Below are 16,197 nucleotides of genomic sequence, written 5' to 3' on the forward strand. Positions count from 1 at the left end.
TGATTCAGCAGTCAATATATATATATATTAAAAAATATGTTTCTTTCATAATAATCAATTGATATAATCAGAGATTGTTTCTAACTGATAACATTGTATATTTCAATGTCTTCAATATAATTTGCACAATTTTTGTAATATAAGCTAGCTTCATTCTTATACCATTAGCAAAAAAATTGCCTTAATACCAGATTTTTTAGAATTCAGAAAATGAGAAAGAAACATTCTTTCAAAATATAATTTTTAATGTGTCACCTCTATTTGTAAAACATTTAAACACTGGAAGGAATGGACAACCTGAATATATAATATAATTCTACACAATCAGATAGACTAGAAACAGCCAAATTCACTTTGCTTCGAGGCTCCCCACATGCGCTTTTTTTTAGTAGCTTCAATCTCATCGAAATGGAAAGTGTTGATTAGACGACAGACGGTTGTGTTCTCGGTCGCACTAAATGACGTCACAATTCTTGATCACGTCACAAAATTTAAAGTGTTACATAATTTTAAATATCTAATTAAATAATTTGTAACGTTAACGCAATTACAATGTCTTTATACCACTGTTACTTGTTATTAGTTATAGACTACAAATTTATGCAGATCTAAAAGAAATTAAATTCTCACGCAAGTTTCCTATTAAAAACAAAAATTTAAAATTGTTTGATAAAGCTTGCTTTTTATACTTTAAATGAATTTCTGAATGGTAATTTTAATAATTTTCATTAGTCTTCCAAGTAGTTTTTAAATACCTACGAAGTAAATGTAGTTCATTATACCTTTTAAAAATTAACATACATTTTAGTTATTAATATTATTTTAATAGGTATGTATTTTTATTTATTTGTAAATTGTATCTGTATTACCTGTATAGGTACTTTGTATTATTTTGCTTTCTATTCTATACTTTCTGAATATGACACAAAAAATATGTTAAATAAGCCTATTGATTGTAATCCTTACTACTTTTACAGTTTGTTGAAAAACTGCTAGGTAGGTATTTCCAGCAAAGTTTTACATAAGATAAAATTTTCAAAACCATTTTTCTGAAGCGCAATTTTAGCAGCAACAAGTACGCCACTGCCGTGGTCATTATCCGGATAGTTTTACGCATTACTTCATTTTTATAACTTGAATTTACATTCTTCTGAAATTTTACTATCTTATTATCAAAATACAATAAAAATTAACTTTAATTTCCTTTAAATTCAGATAATCTTCCATCATCTATTCATGCTTCCTAGAAACTAAATTGAATTCCTTAGAGACAGCATCACTAAAGAAGGGAAAAACATTTTTTAGTCAAACTCTAACTTCGATTAGTAATAATTTTATTAATTTCCGAGAAATTGTTTGTTTAATAACAAACTCGGGAAACCACGGGAAATCTGATATACCTACCTGCAACGTCTTAGCAAAATGAAATAAAAACCGCAGAAGAAACTACATATTTATAAATGAATGAATAATACCGTCTATGTAAAAATCCCTAACCCTCGATTCGAATGAAACATAATGTGCGCAATTTTAACAAATATTCCAGTCAACAGTGGACTTATAAATATGTATATAAACAGTTTGTAGTGGTAGTCTGTTTAGATAAAGACTGATTTCCATACGTACTTAACAAAAAGTACCTAACGTTCTGTGATAAAAACAATTTGGTGTTTAGAACCAAGTGTTGTGCTGTGCTTTTCTATAGTTTCTACTCAAAATGGCAGTAAGTGGCAAACTTTCTTTTTCATTTGTGCTGTGCAGTGGTCATTAAAAAAAAGATTAATTAATTTACCATGCGATCGCGCTGAAGTTTAATCAAAACCTTGCTAAAAAATATCAAAAATATTCGGTATTTCCCCAATGTTAAATTAAAATATTTATATTTATTTTAATTAATTATATTCTTTGTAATTATTAAAAAGAAAATATATTTGTAATACCAATCAAAAGTAGACACGAAGAAAATATTTGCTGTAAAAGATATTAAAACATTTACTCCCCCTACTAATATTACTAAATGACTCATTTGTTTTGAAATAAGTAAATTTTATAGGTAATAAATATTATTTGTCCCCTGGCCTTTTATAACACGCCTTAAATGAAACGTGTTTAAATAGTAAACAAATCCCTTTATTTCGGTATCAAATTGTATTTGATGAATAAATGAAATATTGAAAACTATTGCAAATATTAAACTTTGCTGCGGTGCGGCGCCTACAATATGTACAGAGTGATTTGTAATTCATTTCCAAATTTCCTTAAAATCAAAACATCACAAAAAAAAATATGATATGAAAAAACGATTTCTTTATACATCATAATAGTTTTGTGGCTTTGTTCAATGATTATTTCTGATTGACTACTTATTAACAATTTATTAACTTAATAACAATAATGTAAATAGTTCAGATACATACACTTTCTCTTGTAGATACAAATTATTTTTTCAAAGCAATTTTAAGTAGGTACTTACTAAAATTTGAAAAAAATATCAAATAAAGTGTGACTATTTCAGTGTCATTTATGTTATTATTTTTAATTAATTTGCACAGATATTTATTTATTTATTTATTTTTCAGCCACCTCTAAACTTTGACTGGCCCCAAGAACAGGATGAGATTTCACCTCAAACTATAGTCACTACACTGAAAAACATAATTTCTACTATGAACTATCAAACAAACATTGACACTGATGAAACAACACCAACTATGAGAGTCACGGACAGTCAACAGCAAACAGATGTGGGCAATACTGCATCGACTATTTTCTCTACACTCAAAGACCAAATTGCGGAACAAGGAACTGAAGCTGTAAACCAAAACATTCTGACACACCAAAAGATTATGACAACTTTAGCAAACAATATAACTAAGTCAGTGGATAGTATAAAAGGTACCGTTAAGAATATTGTTACTACAGTATCCAACAGTATGGAATCCAGTACAATAGCCACAACAACTGAAAACAGATTAATTTTGACAGATAGTTCTAGTACAAACAGCACTGGAGTTTTATCAGGTAATAATAGTACGGCCCTTTTTGAAACTACAAATGGTAATAACACCTTTACAGAAATAAGTAGCACTGTGGCTACTGCTTTCGAAAATGCTACAAGTCAAGTAAGCATAGACACAGGCACTGTAACAAGTACCATTGCCAACACTACTGAAAGTGCAATCACCAGCACAGTATTTGAAAATGTTACAGCACAAGCTACTGGAGTTTCAGAAACTATAAAAGATATTATCACCAGCACTATAGAGACAACTTCCGATACGACTGAAAGTATAACAGATCTAAATAACACTAACAGTACTCTATTAGAAAATACCTCAGTTCAACCAAACTTAGTTACAGAAACTATAAAAGATGTTATCACTAATACCTCAGAGAAAGTTGCAAATGTAACAAACCACATTGTTAAAAGTTTAGCACCAAATAAAACCGAATCTCCCGGAACCTACGAGCATCTGGACCATGACGATGGTTCAATAGTTATTTATATTATCATCGGAGTTTTGTTGGCAATTCTCATTATTCTTTTCATAGGACTTTTTGTGTTCTATAAGCGTAAGAAGAGCTTTCAAGTTTCAAATGGATATTACGTAACACAATTGAAGGATGTCAGCAGTTCGAGTAGCAAGGCTTCTTGTAACATAGATGATTCAGCAGTCAAAGGCTCTGTTAAAGGGGTTAAAACTGCTAGACTGTAATAATTAGTATCATCGAAAAATTATGAAACTGAGAAATATTCATTTTATGTTCAAATTAATACAATTATTGTTTATTTTATTCCATTAATATATTACTTTTATGGTATGTTAAATTAATAAAAATTATTTATTTGTAGATATATAAGTCATTGTTATTAATAATTATAAAAACAATTACTGTTCGTTAATTCAAAATAAAAATACAGATACTAAATATTGTTAACTCTTCTTTGGTACCTATATATTTTACTTTAATTTTTTAGTGGTGTGAAGAATATACCAGGTACACCACTTTGGTACTACCTACGTATTGGGATCTCAAAAACTATGACGTAAGAAAACAATAAAGTATAGGATTAAATTTATTATTAACAAAATGGAGCATAAAAGGAGAAACATTTTCAAAATCTACTGTCACCTTTTTAGTTTTTAAGAATTTTTTAAGTCCGTAAAAACATTACTACCTATAGCAAATTTTCACAAACGATTTTATTGAAGACTTTTATTTCATCATTTCGGCATTGAAAAACTATGAGAGCTTAAATAGACATCCAACAATATTATTTTCATCACCCTAGATTAATCAAAATTATTTAAATGTTCATAATTGTAGATGCGATAGAAATTTGCCATTCAGTAACGACCTCGGTAACAACTTTTGATCAAAATAATGTTCAACACTGGTATTAGAATCTTAACCTGAATCTCTAAACTTTGAAAAGTATTATTTTATTTTAATAAAAAAATAATGTTTAGACCACAATAGCATTCCTTGAAAAACCTTGCTATAGGTAGTGTAATGTTTTTACAGATTGCAGAAATTTTTTAAAATAAAATAATTATAGATTTTTAAAAATACATTTTTTTTTTCAAAATATCTTGAAAACCCTAAGAGATAGAGCTGATATGCGAGTGTCATTAGTAATAACAGAAGGTTTAAAACTTTCTGCATTTAACCATTTTTTTATCTCATAGCCGCTGAGATTCCATGCACCACCAAATCAAACAGAATCATACCTTATTGAAGAACTTCAGCACAACTTAAGAATTTTTGTCAAACCAACGCAAATATTATTTGCCATTTTTGAGTAATGTATGTAAGTCAATAGTACTTAAGCACTAATTTAATATGTTTATCTTAGCGCAGTAAGTAATCGCAAAAGGGTCCACTCTGAAAACTACTAATTTTTTATAAAAAAAATTCGTTATTACACAAGTTATACAGAAGAAACACTTGTTTTTTTGATGTCATATTTACTGCAAATCTGAATCTCAAAAATTTTCATTCATAAAACTGAAAACTTGCTAAATAAATTATATATAATTTCGTGCTTAATTACTTAATATCTAACTAGTTTAGTGTAAATGAAAAGTATATATTTTGATTAAAATATGTACTTGGTTAACATAACCATTATAAAAATAGTAAACTTACGTTTTGCTGGAGTGCTACCAAAAGCAGATTGACTCGTACTTCCGAATGAAAATGCCATGTTTATGTATTACGTCACCAGTACAATAGGAAAGAAAGGAAAAAAATTGAAAGAAAATTTTTAGAATTTCAAAAGTTAACCGCAAACATAGAAAATGGTCATGTTGACATAAAATTTAGACAGACAGGTATACCAATAGCAATAGCACCTATCCATATAAAGTCACCAAATCAATTAGGCAAATGCAATTCATGATTCATGAACTTGATACTTTTAATAACAGAATGAAAAAGCAACAAAAAAAATACAGTAGTATTCCTAACTTCTTATTTTCAACTTAGGCCTAGTTAAATTTTCTCAAATTTTTCGAAATACATAATCATTGTATTTGTATTAAACATTTAGTACCAATACTATCTCTTCGGTTTTCAGACCTGTCTTTTCTGTACTATGGATATATGAAATAGTATGGAACAAGGGTAACCGGCCGTGTTCCAAATTCAAATTAAAAGAATACACTTCATTGGGTTTCACATGTATTAGAAGAAGATAAAATGATTACGTAAAAACAAATTTGGGAGCATTACTCGTACATACTCCAAGAATTTTCCATTAATGGTTTCATGGACGTTTGACATTTGTAGGATAGGAAAGAAATAGCAGTGTGGTCTTTTTTGTGTGAAATTTTTTAATTTCTGTGTTTTGAAGAAGCAATTTAATCGAAAATAATTTTCATGGTAAATTACAGGTTGTAGAGCGTACACGTCTCATAATATTAATCACAAGTTACGGCATAATAATAAACCGGTAAGCAGTTAGCATCAACAAAGTTTTTAATCTTTATTTTGAAATGGCTGAAAGTAACGGAGAATTGAGTGAAGAAGATATTATTATAAATGATCAAGATGGTCTTCCAAATGTTCACCCTAATCTTCTAGCAGAAGCAGAAGTTGACAGCCCTGAACACCACACAGATGATGAATTTGAAGATTTACCAACGTCACTTATAGTAACCAATATTCAGGACTGCGTTTTTACAACTCCAGGTAAAGTTTATTAACATTGTTGTCGCCACAGATCCAAAAAAATTCCTGGGAATTCGGTGATAAGTATAGTCAAAATTTATGTACCAGTGGTGGGATTAAACTTTATGTATGGATATTTCACCAAACGAATTTTAACACTCGCGAAGTAAATGGACCCTGTCCACTACTTCTGTAGAAGCCATGTCTTTCATCTAAGTGAAATTATCTTTTAAATTTACTTATTTAGGAAGAATGGATGTATTATATATCTAACATCACGTATTTCTTTCAGAGAAAAAGCGGGAACTAGAAGAATTATTTAAAATTTATGATCCAGATGTCACATTTCAGTGGCTGCGCAGTTTTAGAAGATTGCGTGTAAATTTCCAAACAGCCTTTGCAGCTGCCAGTGCCAGAATACAGTTACACCAATATAAAATAAACGAGTCCGTTATCACCTGCTACTTTGCTCAACCTGTCACACCAGTAAAGAATCCAAATTTGCAGCCTCCCGCCCCTTATAAGCAGTTCCTAATCTCGCCTCCTGCATCACCACCTCTGGACTGGGAACCGAGAGCCGAGGGCGAGCCGATGATCAACCATGACCTGCTGGCGGCTTTGGCAACATTAACGCCTGGGGGCTCTCACGAGTTACACCCCCCTTCTGCCGGCCAGCCTGCCATCGTTGTTCATACTGCACTTGGAGCAACTAATTCTGGCGCTAAACCTAGAGTCTTGCAAACCTCATGCCCAGAACGGAGTTAATTTCTCTCCGAGTTCTAATGGTATGTAAATAAGTAGTTGTTGGAGTTAGGTTTCTAAAACACCACAGTGTTATTTCTTTCAGTAAAGAGTTTGATGATTGTCTAAAAGCCCACAGTCATCATGCCTAATTAACGTAGTTAACTATTATACAGTTACGTGTAGAATTTTCTGAACTTTTGATGTAGCGTCATCAGTTACATCACTTAGTTTGTCTCAGTGGTAGCTATGCTGCTAAGGAATGAGGTGGAAATTGTTTTCGTGTGTTTGGTACGAATAACTTCTATTTTTATATGTCTTTATCATACTCATTTTCAAATTCTATAAATTGAACTTTAACCCAAGAGTATGTAACAGTATGTAACAATTAAAAATAGACCTTTTAATGTGAACATTATTCCAAAAATACTCCCTATTCGAGATACAGGATGACAATGTTTTTACATAAATCTGCTATTTTTTATTTTTCCTAACGGAACTTTACAAATAATCAGCATTGCTTTTGTTTACATAATATGACATAATTATGACAACCGTCAGCAGAACTGTCTGACCGATAATGATAGTAATGTAAGAATGCTAATACAACGTTCACTGAAGAGCTGAAAGGGAAAAATGAAAATAATTTTTACTTGGAACAAAACCTTGCCACTTTTTTAATTAAATTGATTGAAATGATTGCCCATATGTCTGCCACAGCTGGTTTAGGCGACTTGTGATTTTACTACATATTAAAAGGTCCTATCTAGATTTATCCACCAAGATTAGTTCACATAGTTAGGTAAAAAATATATAAATTAGATTTGTTGAAACTTTATCATTCAGTATTTTGAGGAACCTGACTAGATTCTAATTACAAATGATCCTGAAGAATAATTTCTACATATACATACATATTTCAAACTGTTTGTAAGTAGGATGTTATCATTTGGTTTGACATAATAAACAGGAAAGTCAAACATAACGAATTTGATTTCATCATTATTATTTCCGAGATCTTCGAGATTAATTCCAGGATTTTTAATTTCAAAATAAGGACACACCAGTTCTTAAATATTTTTTTGTCATTTATTGAATGTTCTTATTGTATTGAAATGGTTTTTTAAATTTCATTCATTCAAATGCAAACCCATGTTTAGATGAGCTGGGATAAGAAGCTACACTATAAAAACTTGTCTTACATTCTGAAATATTCATTTACTTAAATGTGAGCAATGTTCACTTTTATTATAATATTTCAGTGAAAGTATTATTGCAAAATTGTTCTTACTGTAGCCTCAAAGAATAGCTTATAAACTCATTTGAACATCAATAAAGTTGATGCCATTTCAAAAGTTCAGACATTTTCTGGATATTCCTAACAAGGTCTCAAAAGAATAACACACATATGTGTTATATCTTTCCAGATTTCTTGCACTATTTATTTTCTTCTATGTATGCAAAAAATAAAATTAGGTTTGATAACTTAATTTTTATCTGTTAAAAGGGAGAAATATCTTTGATATATCATTATATTTTTGAATATTTTCTTTACCTTTTATCTCACTTTTGTTAATTTTATATTTTATAATATAATGCTATTGGTTTTATAGGGCCTAACTCTTGAGATTCTCATGGCTTCACTTAGTAGACCTGTATATTAATATTATTTCGTAAAGCTTTAATTGTGATATAGTCTTAGTTTGTTTATATTTAACAATGTAATTATTTTATTACAATCTCTAAAATGTAATAATTTTTATTTTCTTTAAACACAGTTAAAGCAACTGGATAAGCTAATGGATAGTTGTATGTAACCGAATATGTTAATTTTTTTTAACAGAAGACAACGAATCCATTGTACAGTATTTTTAATTCCTACAAGCAATGAAGGACATTTCTTTTCATCGCTTATATTTAACCTAACAAATTAGAGGTTTAGTAGATTTTTGGAAGTTTTTAGTTCTAGTTGAACAAAAAATTTAAAGCAGAGCCGGAATTTTGTCACTTCATTCATTTTAAAAACGTAATCAAAACAGCTAGAGCATTTCACTATTAGAAAATAAGTTAAATCAACCGAACATTCAAGTAGAACTTTGATTGGACACATCGATTGTACCATTTCACAAAGAAATAGAAAAAATATTCATTAATTTTAATAAAGGAAAAGCTCATCTCTGGTGTATATATAAAATCCGCGTCATAAGCATAGCGTATTTTCATGTATTTACTTATGTCTCTCCTCCCTATTTGTAGTGTTCAGTTTTTGAAAGTAAAGTTTGCTTCATTTTGGGAAACCATGAGAAAATAATGTGATATGCAAAGAAATAATTTAGATAATTTTATATACATATTTGCATATTTGAATGTAATTATTTAGATATGTATGTATACTTAAAATTATTTGACACTACACATTCATATCATATCAAATTATGTTGTTTACTAGAAGTAACCATAGACAAAAATATGTTTATTAGATTTCCGCCTTTGCCTCACTTTAACATATTTTATGAGAAGCTGTATATCCACCAGTAATTGTAGTTGGACTATAGATAGTTTAATCAAGCTTAAAATTTATAACACTCCTTTGTATAATTAAATCACGGAATAATAAAAGATATATCTTTATGGGAATAAAATTGTACTATCAACATTTTGAAGTGAACACACACAATATAAGTTCATTTTGAAATTATTTTTATTTTGCACGCAATATTAACCTCATAACAATGAAAAAATAGATATAGAAATATAGAGATGCTGAAGTACTTTGTCCTGACTTTGGCTAGCAACTTGAAATATATTGGAGTCCTGGTTTGCAGGAGTGTACATATTTGGAATATATTGGGCCTCGGAAGAAGTGTGTGGCATTTTTTTTAGTGAAATTCAACTGGTTTTTTTGATAATGTGAAAATGAATTTATTTAAACCAAATATGCTTTATTATTATCGAGAATGTTTCACCATTTTTCGGATAGAGTCATGATGCCATTGCTGAAGAACTCCTGTAGTTTCTCGTTGAAAAACTTAATTCCATTGAGAGAGTTCTGCAGAGATCGAAACAAGTGATAGTCAGCAAGTGCTATACTGGTGACTATACGATGGATGCAACCGCAATTTTTGACGAATCATTAAAAAAACGTGTGGTCAGGCGTTATTGTGATGATAGAAGCCCTTCTTTTTATTCAATTCGGGTCATTTTCTTTCAATTGCCTGTTGTAATCTCTCCAGTTGTTCACAGTGAAGTAGAAAATGGAAGTAGCTCGTGGTGGATGATTTCCTTCCAGTCCCACCACACACAGCATCACCTTTTTCGACGTTAATCCTGGTCAATGCTTGTGGCGGCTCACTTATCTTTGCCTTCTCCACTATTTTAGACACTTCGAATTGATGTATGTGACCCATTTTTTATCACTGGTTATGAAACGTTTCAGATATGGCTCGATTTCATTGTGTTTCAGCAGCGCGGCATAACAGATGCTAATTATGCATACATCGAGCTTCGTTTTGTAGCCAGCTTTGTGTAAATGGTTAAAAACACTTTATGGTCATTGTCTAGCTCGACACTGCTAATATGTTTATTTTGCTGGACTTTTTCAAGAATTTCATCAGCTTTTTCATTGATGGACGAACAGAGCGTGACTCATCTTTCACATGAAAATTACCAGAGTGAAAGCGAGCAAACCATTTCCACGTAGCAGATTTTGATAAAGTACCTGCACGGCACACAGCACAAATTTTTTCACAAGCCCGCACAGCATTCTTCCCTTTGTCGTAATAATAATCGAACATATAGCACAATGTTTCATTACTTTCCTTCATTTTTAAACAACTTTCCAATCACTGCTCCAATTTCGGTGTCTATACACAAGTAACACTCGAAGTGTCACCCTTCCAGCAAGTATTTATTGGTGTCGCTGCAATCAGTGGTTCGTCAGTTAATTGCAATCGACGCCATCTATCAGGAAAAACGCCATGAACTTTTTCCCAGACCTAATATAACTTCCTCAAAAGTGTAAATCTTAAGCTTGTTACAATTTCTTCAGGTGCCAATTTTTGGAGAAAATTGTATTAGAAATGTTTTTATTTCAAATCTAGTAACACGTTATTTCACACGCCTGGATTTGGCATTAATCATTAAAGCTAATTATGCATGATATAAAAAAATACTAAAACATTTTTTTTTAAACCTATCAAAGGTTTCCAAATATTGTTAGTTAATAAAAAAATATATCATTTATTTTTTATTTCTCAAGTTAGTTGTATACAGGGTGTGCCTTTAACACTCCCGCTGCCAATATATTTGAAATGAAGAAATGTATTTTAGTTCCGGAAACTGAGATTGTTAACTCAAATAGCTTCAAATTGTAGTTAGAATTGTTAGTTCAAATCTTTCTGTATAGATGGCGTGGCGATACTAAAAAAATTTCGATTCCTGAAATGTGGAAATGCGGTCCATCTGAAAATCTTTACATTTTGAGTAATTTTTCTAAAGTTTTTCCCAATATTTACTTGTTTTCAAGATGTCGACTTCAATATGCAATGTATGATATAACAGGAAAATCTTATTTTATTTAAATCACACTGAGACAAAATATTCTTTTAAAATATAGTTGTAATGGCTTTATTCACACCACATACTAACTAACAAACAATAAATTATAAAAAAAATAAATGATCAACTACAGAAAAAGTAACAGAAAGTATTTATACTAATAACGGAGATGTAAGTTAAAACAAAGATAAATGTTCAAAACTATGTCCTTCAGCATTTATACACAATGTTAGTCTTCTTATTAGTTTGACATTACAGGTTCTTATAGCTGTTTTACATTGACAATTTATTGATCAATTAATTCATGAAGTCGCTTCATCATGAAATTGGACAAGTGTAATGCACCAAATCTGCTGTCAAATAACTTGATGAATTTATTCATCAAGTTCTTGACGATTTAGAACATGATCTAATTTTCGTCAATTTCTTCGTGAAGTTCAGAAGTACCAACCCAACAGATTTCCAGCCTCAGATCAGTAATGAGGTTATGTTATTGAAATATGTAAATAATTGTGTGTGTCATACTAGTTTTGCTTTGCTTTTACTGATTTGTTACTTACAAAAACTAATATTTATATAATATGTGTCAAACGGTACCGCTGTTGTATCACTACAATAATTATGAGTAGAAAGCTGATATTTTTTAAATATTTGCTTCTTTGATTTGTTGGTAGAGCTGATTCATGTGTCAAAAAAATTGAAAAAGTCTGTAGCAGTGTAAAACCACACTGTTTACCAATAAATTCGTAAATTTATTCATGAAGAACTTTGTCAATTTATTCATGAATAAATTGTCAATGTAAAACAGCTATTAATAAAATGTCACAATTTATGCCGTAACTGCATAAATTTTATTATACAAATCTGCCATGTCTTCTCATATAGGGTCCTGATATACAGTGTTTTTTAAATGACCCCATAGGAAAATATGTAATGGGGCAAATCTGGTGAACGAGCCGGCCACCTTATAACTTTGTTAGTATCTAACCACCGGAAACCTCTAATTTAAGTATTCTTGCACAGCATTAGTATTGAGGGGGAGAGGGGTCCATCCTGTTGGAACCATAAATCATTTGTTTTTTTTATAATGTATTGTTTGTTAGTTAGTACGTGGTGTGAATAAAGCGATTACATATAACAATATTTTAAAAGAATATTTTGTCTCATTGTGATTTAAATAAAAAATAGATTTTCCTGTTACATCATGCATTGCATATTGAAGTTGAAAACAAATAAATATTGGGAAAATCTTTATATTACAAAAATTACACAAACTTTAACAATCTTTCAGGTGGACGGCATTTCCACGCTCCAGGAATCAAAACATTTTTTAGTATCACCACGCCATCTACATAGAAAGATTTGAACTAACAATTCTAACTGCAATTTGAAGCCATTTGAGAGACCTAACAACCCGTTTCCGGAACTAAAATAAATTTCTTCATTTCGGAGATATTGGCAGCGGGAGTGTTAAATGGCACACCCTGTATATGCTTATAAATCGAAACACACTATAGTAGGATCACATTTGATGCAAAGTAATAAATCATTGCCTGTCAAGGGATCCAATGCAATACGCTTTAAGGGTTTTAGAAATTGAATAATTTCTTTATACATTATGAAGGGACGAAGGGATCAGTTCCCCTCTGGCACCCTTGTTCCTACAAAAATTCCTTTATTCTCATAAACTATTTATTTTAAATGTAATTTATTATAAATCCAATTTGTTTTTTTAATTCCACATATGTACTACATTTTACCTCTATACGTGCCACTGTTGTTTACTTGTTTTTTGGAGGCGCTCTCTGATTTACGATCTAGCTCGCCAGGTTAGTATTTGACGTATAACCGACCACTTCATACACTCGATGCACCTGGGCGACTACAGCTACTACCAGAACACAGTGCATATGCAGCGGTGTTTCAGATTTTACATTCAATTTCATTTTAAATTTGAAGTGGTTCATCTTACGCCTCCTAAAAATGATGACACGATTTTCCTTTAATAAAAGACCGACAACATTTTGCTCTACTTTGCGTCGAATATGATCCTACTATATGCAGTACCAAGTTTTTTCTGAGAAAAGAAAAAAGAAACAAATGTAGAAGTAGTAGAATCAAACTAAACTATATTTTAGGGTTTTTACTTCAAATTATGTTATAGTGCAAGAACGGTGTATTTTATGCAACTAATTTGCCACATTGCATCGTTTTACTGGTAGAATTTACAACTTTTGAAACAATATGTGCTAATGAGTGAGTAAATGTCGAATATGCTCATAGATTCATTTTATGAATATATGGAAAATTATTAAAAAAAAAGTTATGTTGTGTTCTCAGAAAAGATGTCTGTTTAATATTTTCACATTTTAAATATGTTCATCTTCTCTAGCCACTAGGAAATTAAAAGATGTATAAATGTCTAATGCACGAGTATTAAGTCATCATTTCCATCATCTATTAAATTTTGTATAAATTGTATTTATTTGCATGTTATAATATATTACATTTTAATAGTGGATGGAAATATTCAACCTCTATTTACTGAATCTTATATCTACATATTGAAAAAAAGACTTATCTCGAACTGTAAGAATTTACTGTAATACGTGTTTTTAAGACTCACATTCTCACAACTTCCCAATTGCTGTATTTTATAATTTTTTTTTTATTTGTTAATTGTACACCTACTTGCGTTATTGGAAAAAGTTTTATTTTGTTACATATTTTACTATGCGCTTTGTTTTATTAGCAAAACAACTTTATCTTCACAGCATTTATTGGGGTACCAATTTTAATTTTATTTTAGAACATTATAACTTTTATTTTGAATAAAATCATAAACAAGTACTTCCTTTTTCGTTGTAAATATGCACTATCCATGTCATTTCCTCTTAAAAGTATATTAAATCTAATTGTATATGTTATTATTTTCTGTAATTAGAAACTACTTCATGTTCTGTTTTAAAGAGTACGAAAGACATTTTCTTTGTGAATAACTACATGTAAATAAAGTTTATTGTTAAAAATAATGTTTTTATTTACATACACCATGTATAGCATTATAAAAATATTTATTTAATAAATATCGTGGACAAAATAACAATCTGTGCAAAAAAGCACAGAGCTATCAATATATTCAATCGGCTATATACACTTTTAATCGGTAATTCCTTCACTTTAAAGGCTGCAGTTCTGATTGGGGCTTCTTCAACACTGGTTTCTCTTTTTCGTCTTCATCCAGTTTAGTTTTTCCACACATTGCACTGAAACATGTATCACCAATACCGAATTCCTCTCCATCTTGAACGGTTTGCGGCATAGATTTGTGCAACGTTTCTGGTAGGAACATAACGAAGAAACCTGAAATGAGTGCAATCACTGCAAAGATGATTGCAGGCATCTTAGGGTCAAATGAGTCTAGAAGTGTAATCAGTGGAGTGAGAGCTCCAGATGTCCTAGCGCACATGGCGCCTAATCCCATTGCAGAATTACGGATAACTGTCGGAAACAATTCTGCCGAATAATTGTATATAATAGCAAAAGAACCTGCTATTAGAAACTTTCCAATAAATACGAAAGATGTCGATGTTATGCTACCCATTGCCAAATTAGCTGCGATTATGCAGCAAATACCTCCAGCAATCATCTCGAACGCCGTGAGTGATCGTCTGCCTAATCGATCCATCAGGTAAACCGTCACAACGTAACTTGGTAATTCTACCAAACCCATCAAAAATAATGTAACGTAAGGGTTTCCCTCTAGACTTCCAGTACTTAATGAAAGTCCATAGTACACAAGAGAATTGGCAAACCAGCACAGCATGACATTCAAAGTTTTTTTCCTTAAATTTGGAGTTCGGAACAGGTCTAAAACTCCAGCACTTTCTCCACTAGTTCTAGTTTCGGACTTGCCTTTACTAACGAATTCTGCAGTTTCTAAATTAATTGGGCTGCCATTCATCTTCAAGGCCTTTTTTACAATATCTACAGCTTCTTTGATCCTTCCTTGTCCCCATAACCACCTAGGAGATTCATCCATGAGCCAAAAATGGCCCACTAAAACTATAGCATGGCAGCCGTATATAATTTGGAGTATTTGTCTGTCTTTTATAAATGATCCCCAACCAGCTACCAGCATGAATCCCATCGCAAAGGCAGCCTGGAAAGCCACCCCGCACATGGACCTTTTGCTGGCACCTACTAATTCCATAGTAAGTACAAACCCAGGTATGTAGCTACCGGCAGATCCGAAAATTCCATATAGGTAACGTATGAAGAGAAAAGAATAGTACTCTGGAGTAAATGCTACTCCAACACCGAGCACCAACTGCAGTACTGCAGACCAGCAAAAGATTGGTTTCCTTCCAACTTTATCAGCGAGATTTCCCAAAACAACTGCTCCAGTGAATACACCAAACATATACATAGACTGGGCAACAGCACCCATCCACCTCTGATCGCATATAAACTTCCACTCTATAGCACGGGAAGTCCCATAGTACTGATGGTCGAAAACCCATGAGTCACACTTATAAGTTGAATTTGTTGTGATGTTAAATAGTGAACAGCTATCAAACTTGCCGGATGCCAATCTTGGAATGAATATCTCTTTCATGGAATCGTTTAATGGAGTAAAAGTGCCGTTTAAGTCTATTCCTGGAATTTCGCATCTGAAAAAAATTTTAAATGTCAGTTTTTTAATAAAAAATTATCTTAACTTTC

The 16,197-nt window shown here is 31.3% G+C and overlaps 4 protein-coding genes across 6 annotated transcripts in view; 2 read left to right on the forward strand and 2 right to left on the reverse strand.

Moving 5' to 3' along the window:
• Positions 1-5,322, reverse strand: part of LOC108906665 (nucleoporin p54) — a 21,364-nt gene extending 16,042 nt beyond the window's left edge. Inside the window, exon 1 of the mRNA XM_018709983.1 lies at positions 5,152-5,322. Coding sequence (XP_018565499.1) covers positions 5,152-5,209 — 58 coding nt within the window. The 5' untranslated portion in view covers positions 5,210-5,322. The remainder of the gene's footprint in view (positions 1-5,151) is intronic.
• Positions 1,547-3,818, forward strand: LOC108906666 (cell wall integrity and stress response component 3-like). Its single transcript, XM_018709984.1, has 2 exons — positions 1,547-1,723; positions 2,580-3,818. Exons 1-2 carry the CDS (start codon positions 1,718-1,720, stop codon positions 3,714-3,716), a joined length of 1,143 nt encoding a protein of 380 aa, XP_018565500.1. The 5' UTR covers positions 1,547-1,717; the 3' UTR covers positions 3,717-3,818.
• Positions 5,323-5,794: 472 nt separating the features above from the next.
• On the forward strand, positions 5,795-12,962 carry LOC108906671 (protein sarah). 3 transcript variants are annotated; one of them, XM_018709992.1, is made up of 3 exons: positions 5,795-6,195; positions 6,467-6,959; positions 12,764-12,962. In XM_018709992.1, exons 1-2 carry the CDS (start codon positions 6,000-6,002, stop codon positions 6,937-6,939), a joined length of 669 nt encoding a protein of 222 aa, XP_018565508.1. In that variant the 5' UTR covers positions 5,795-5,999; the 3' UTR covers positions 6,940-6,959; positions 12,764-12,962. The 3 variants fall into 3 exon arrangements, with proteins under 3 accessions (XP_018565508.1, XP_018565509.1, XP_018565507.1); XM_018709993.1 differs by lacking the exon at positions 12,764-12,962 and adding an exon at positions 8,694-11,202; XM_018709991.1 differs by lacking the exon at positions 12,764-12,962 and having other exon boundaries at positions 6,467-11,202.
• Positions 12,963-14,527: 1,565 nt separating this feature from the next.
• Positions 14,528-16,197, reverse strand: part of LOC108906664 (organic cation transporter protein) — a 31,728-nt gene continuing 30,058 nt past the window's right edge. Inside the window, exon 3 of the mRNA XM_018709982.1 lies at positions 14,528-16,145. Coding sequence (XP_018565498.1) covers positions 14,648-16,145 — 1,498 coding nt within the window. The 3' untranslated portion in view covers positions 14,528-14,647. The remainder of the gene's footprint in view (positions 16,146-16,197) is intronic.

This window comes from Anoplophora glabripennis, unplaced genomic scaffold (assembly GCF_000390285.2).
Source record: "Anoplophora glabripennis isolate ALB-LARVAE unplaced genomic scaffold, Agla_2.0 scaffold185, whole genome shotgun sequence".
Taxonomy (NCBI): Eukaryota; Metazoa; Arthropoda; class Insecta; order Coleoptera; family Cerambycidae; genus Anoplophora; species Anoplophora glabripennis.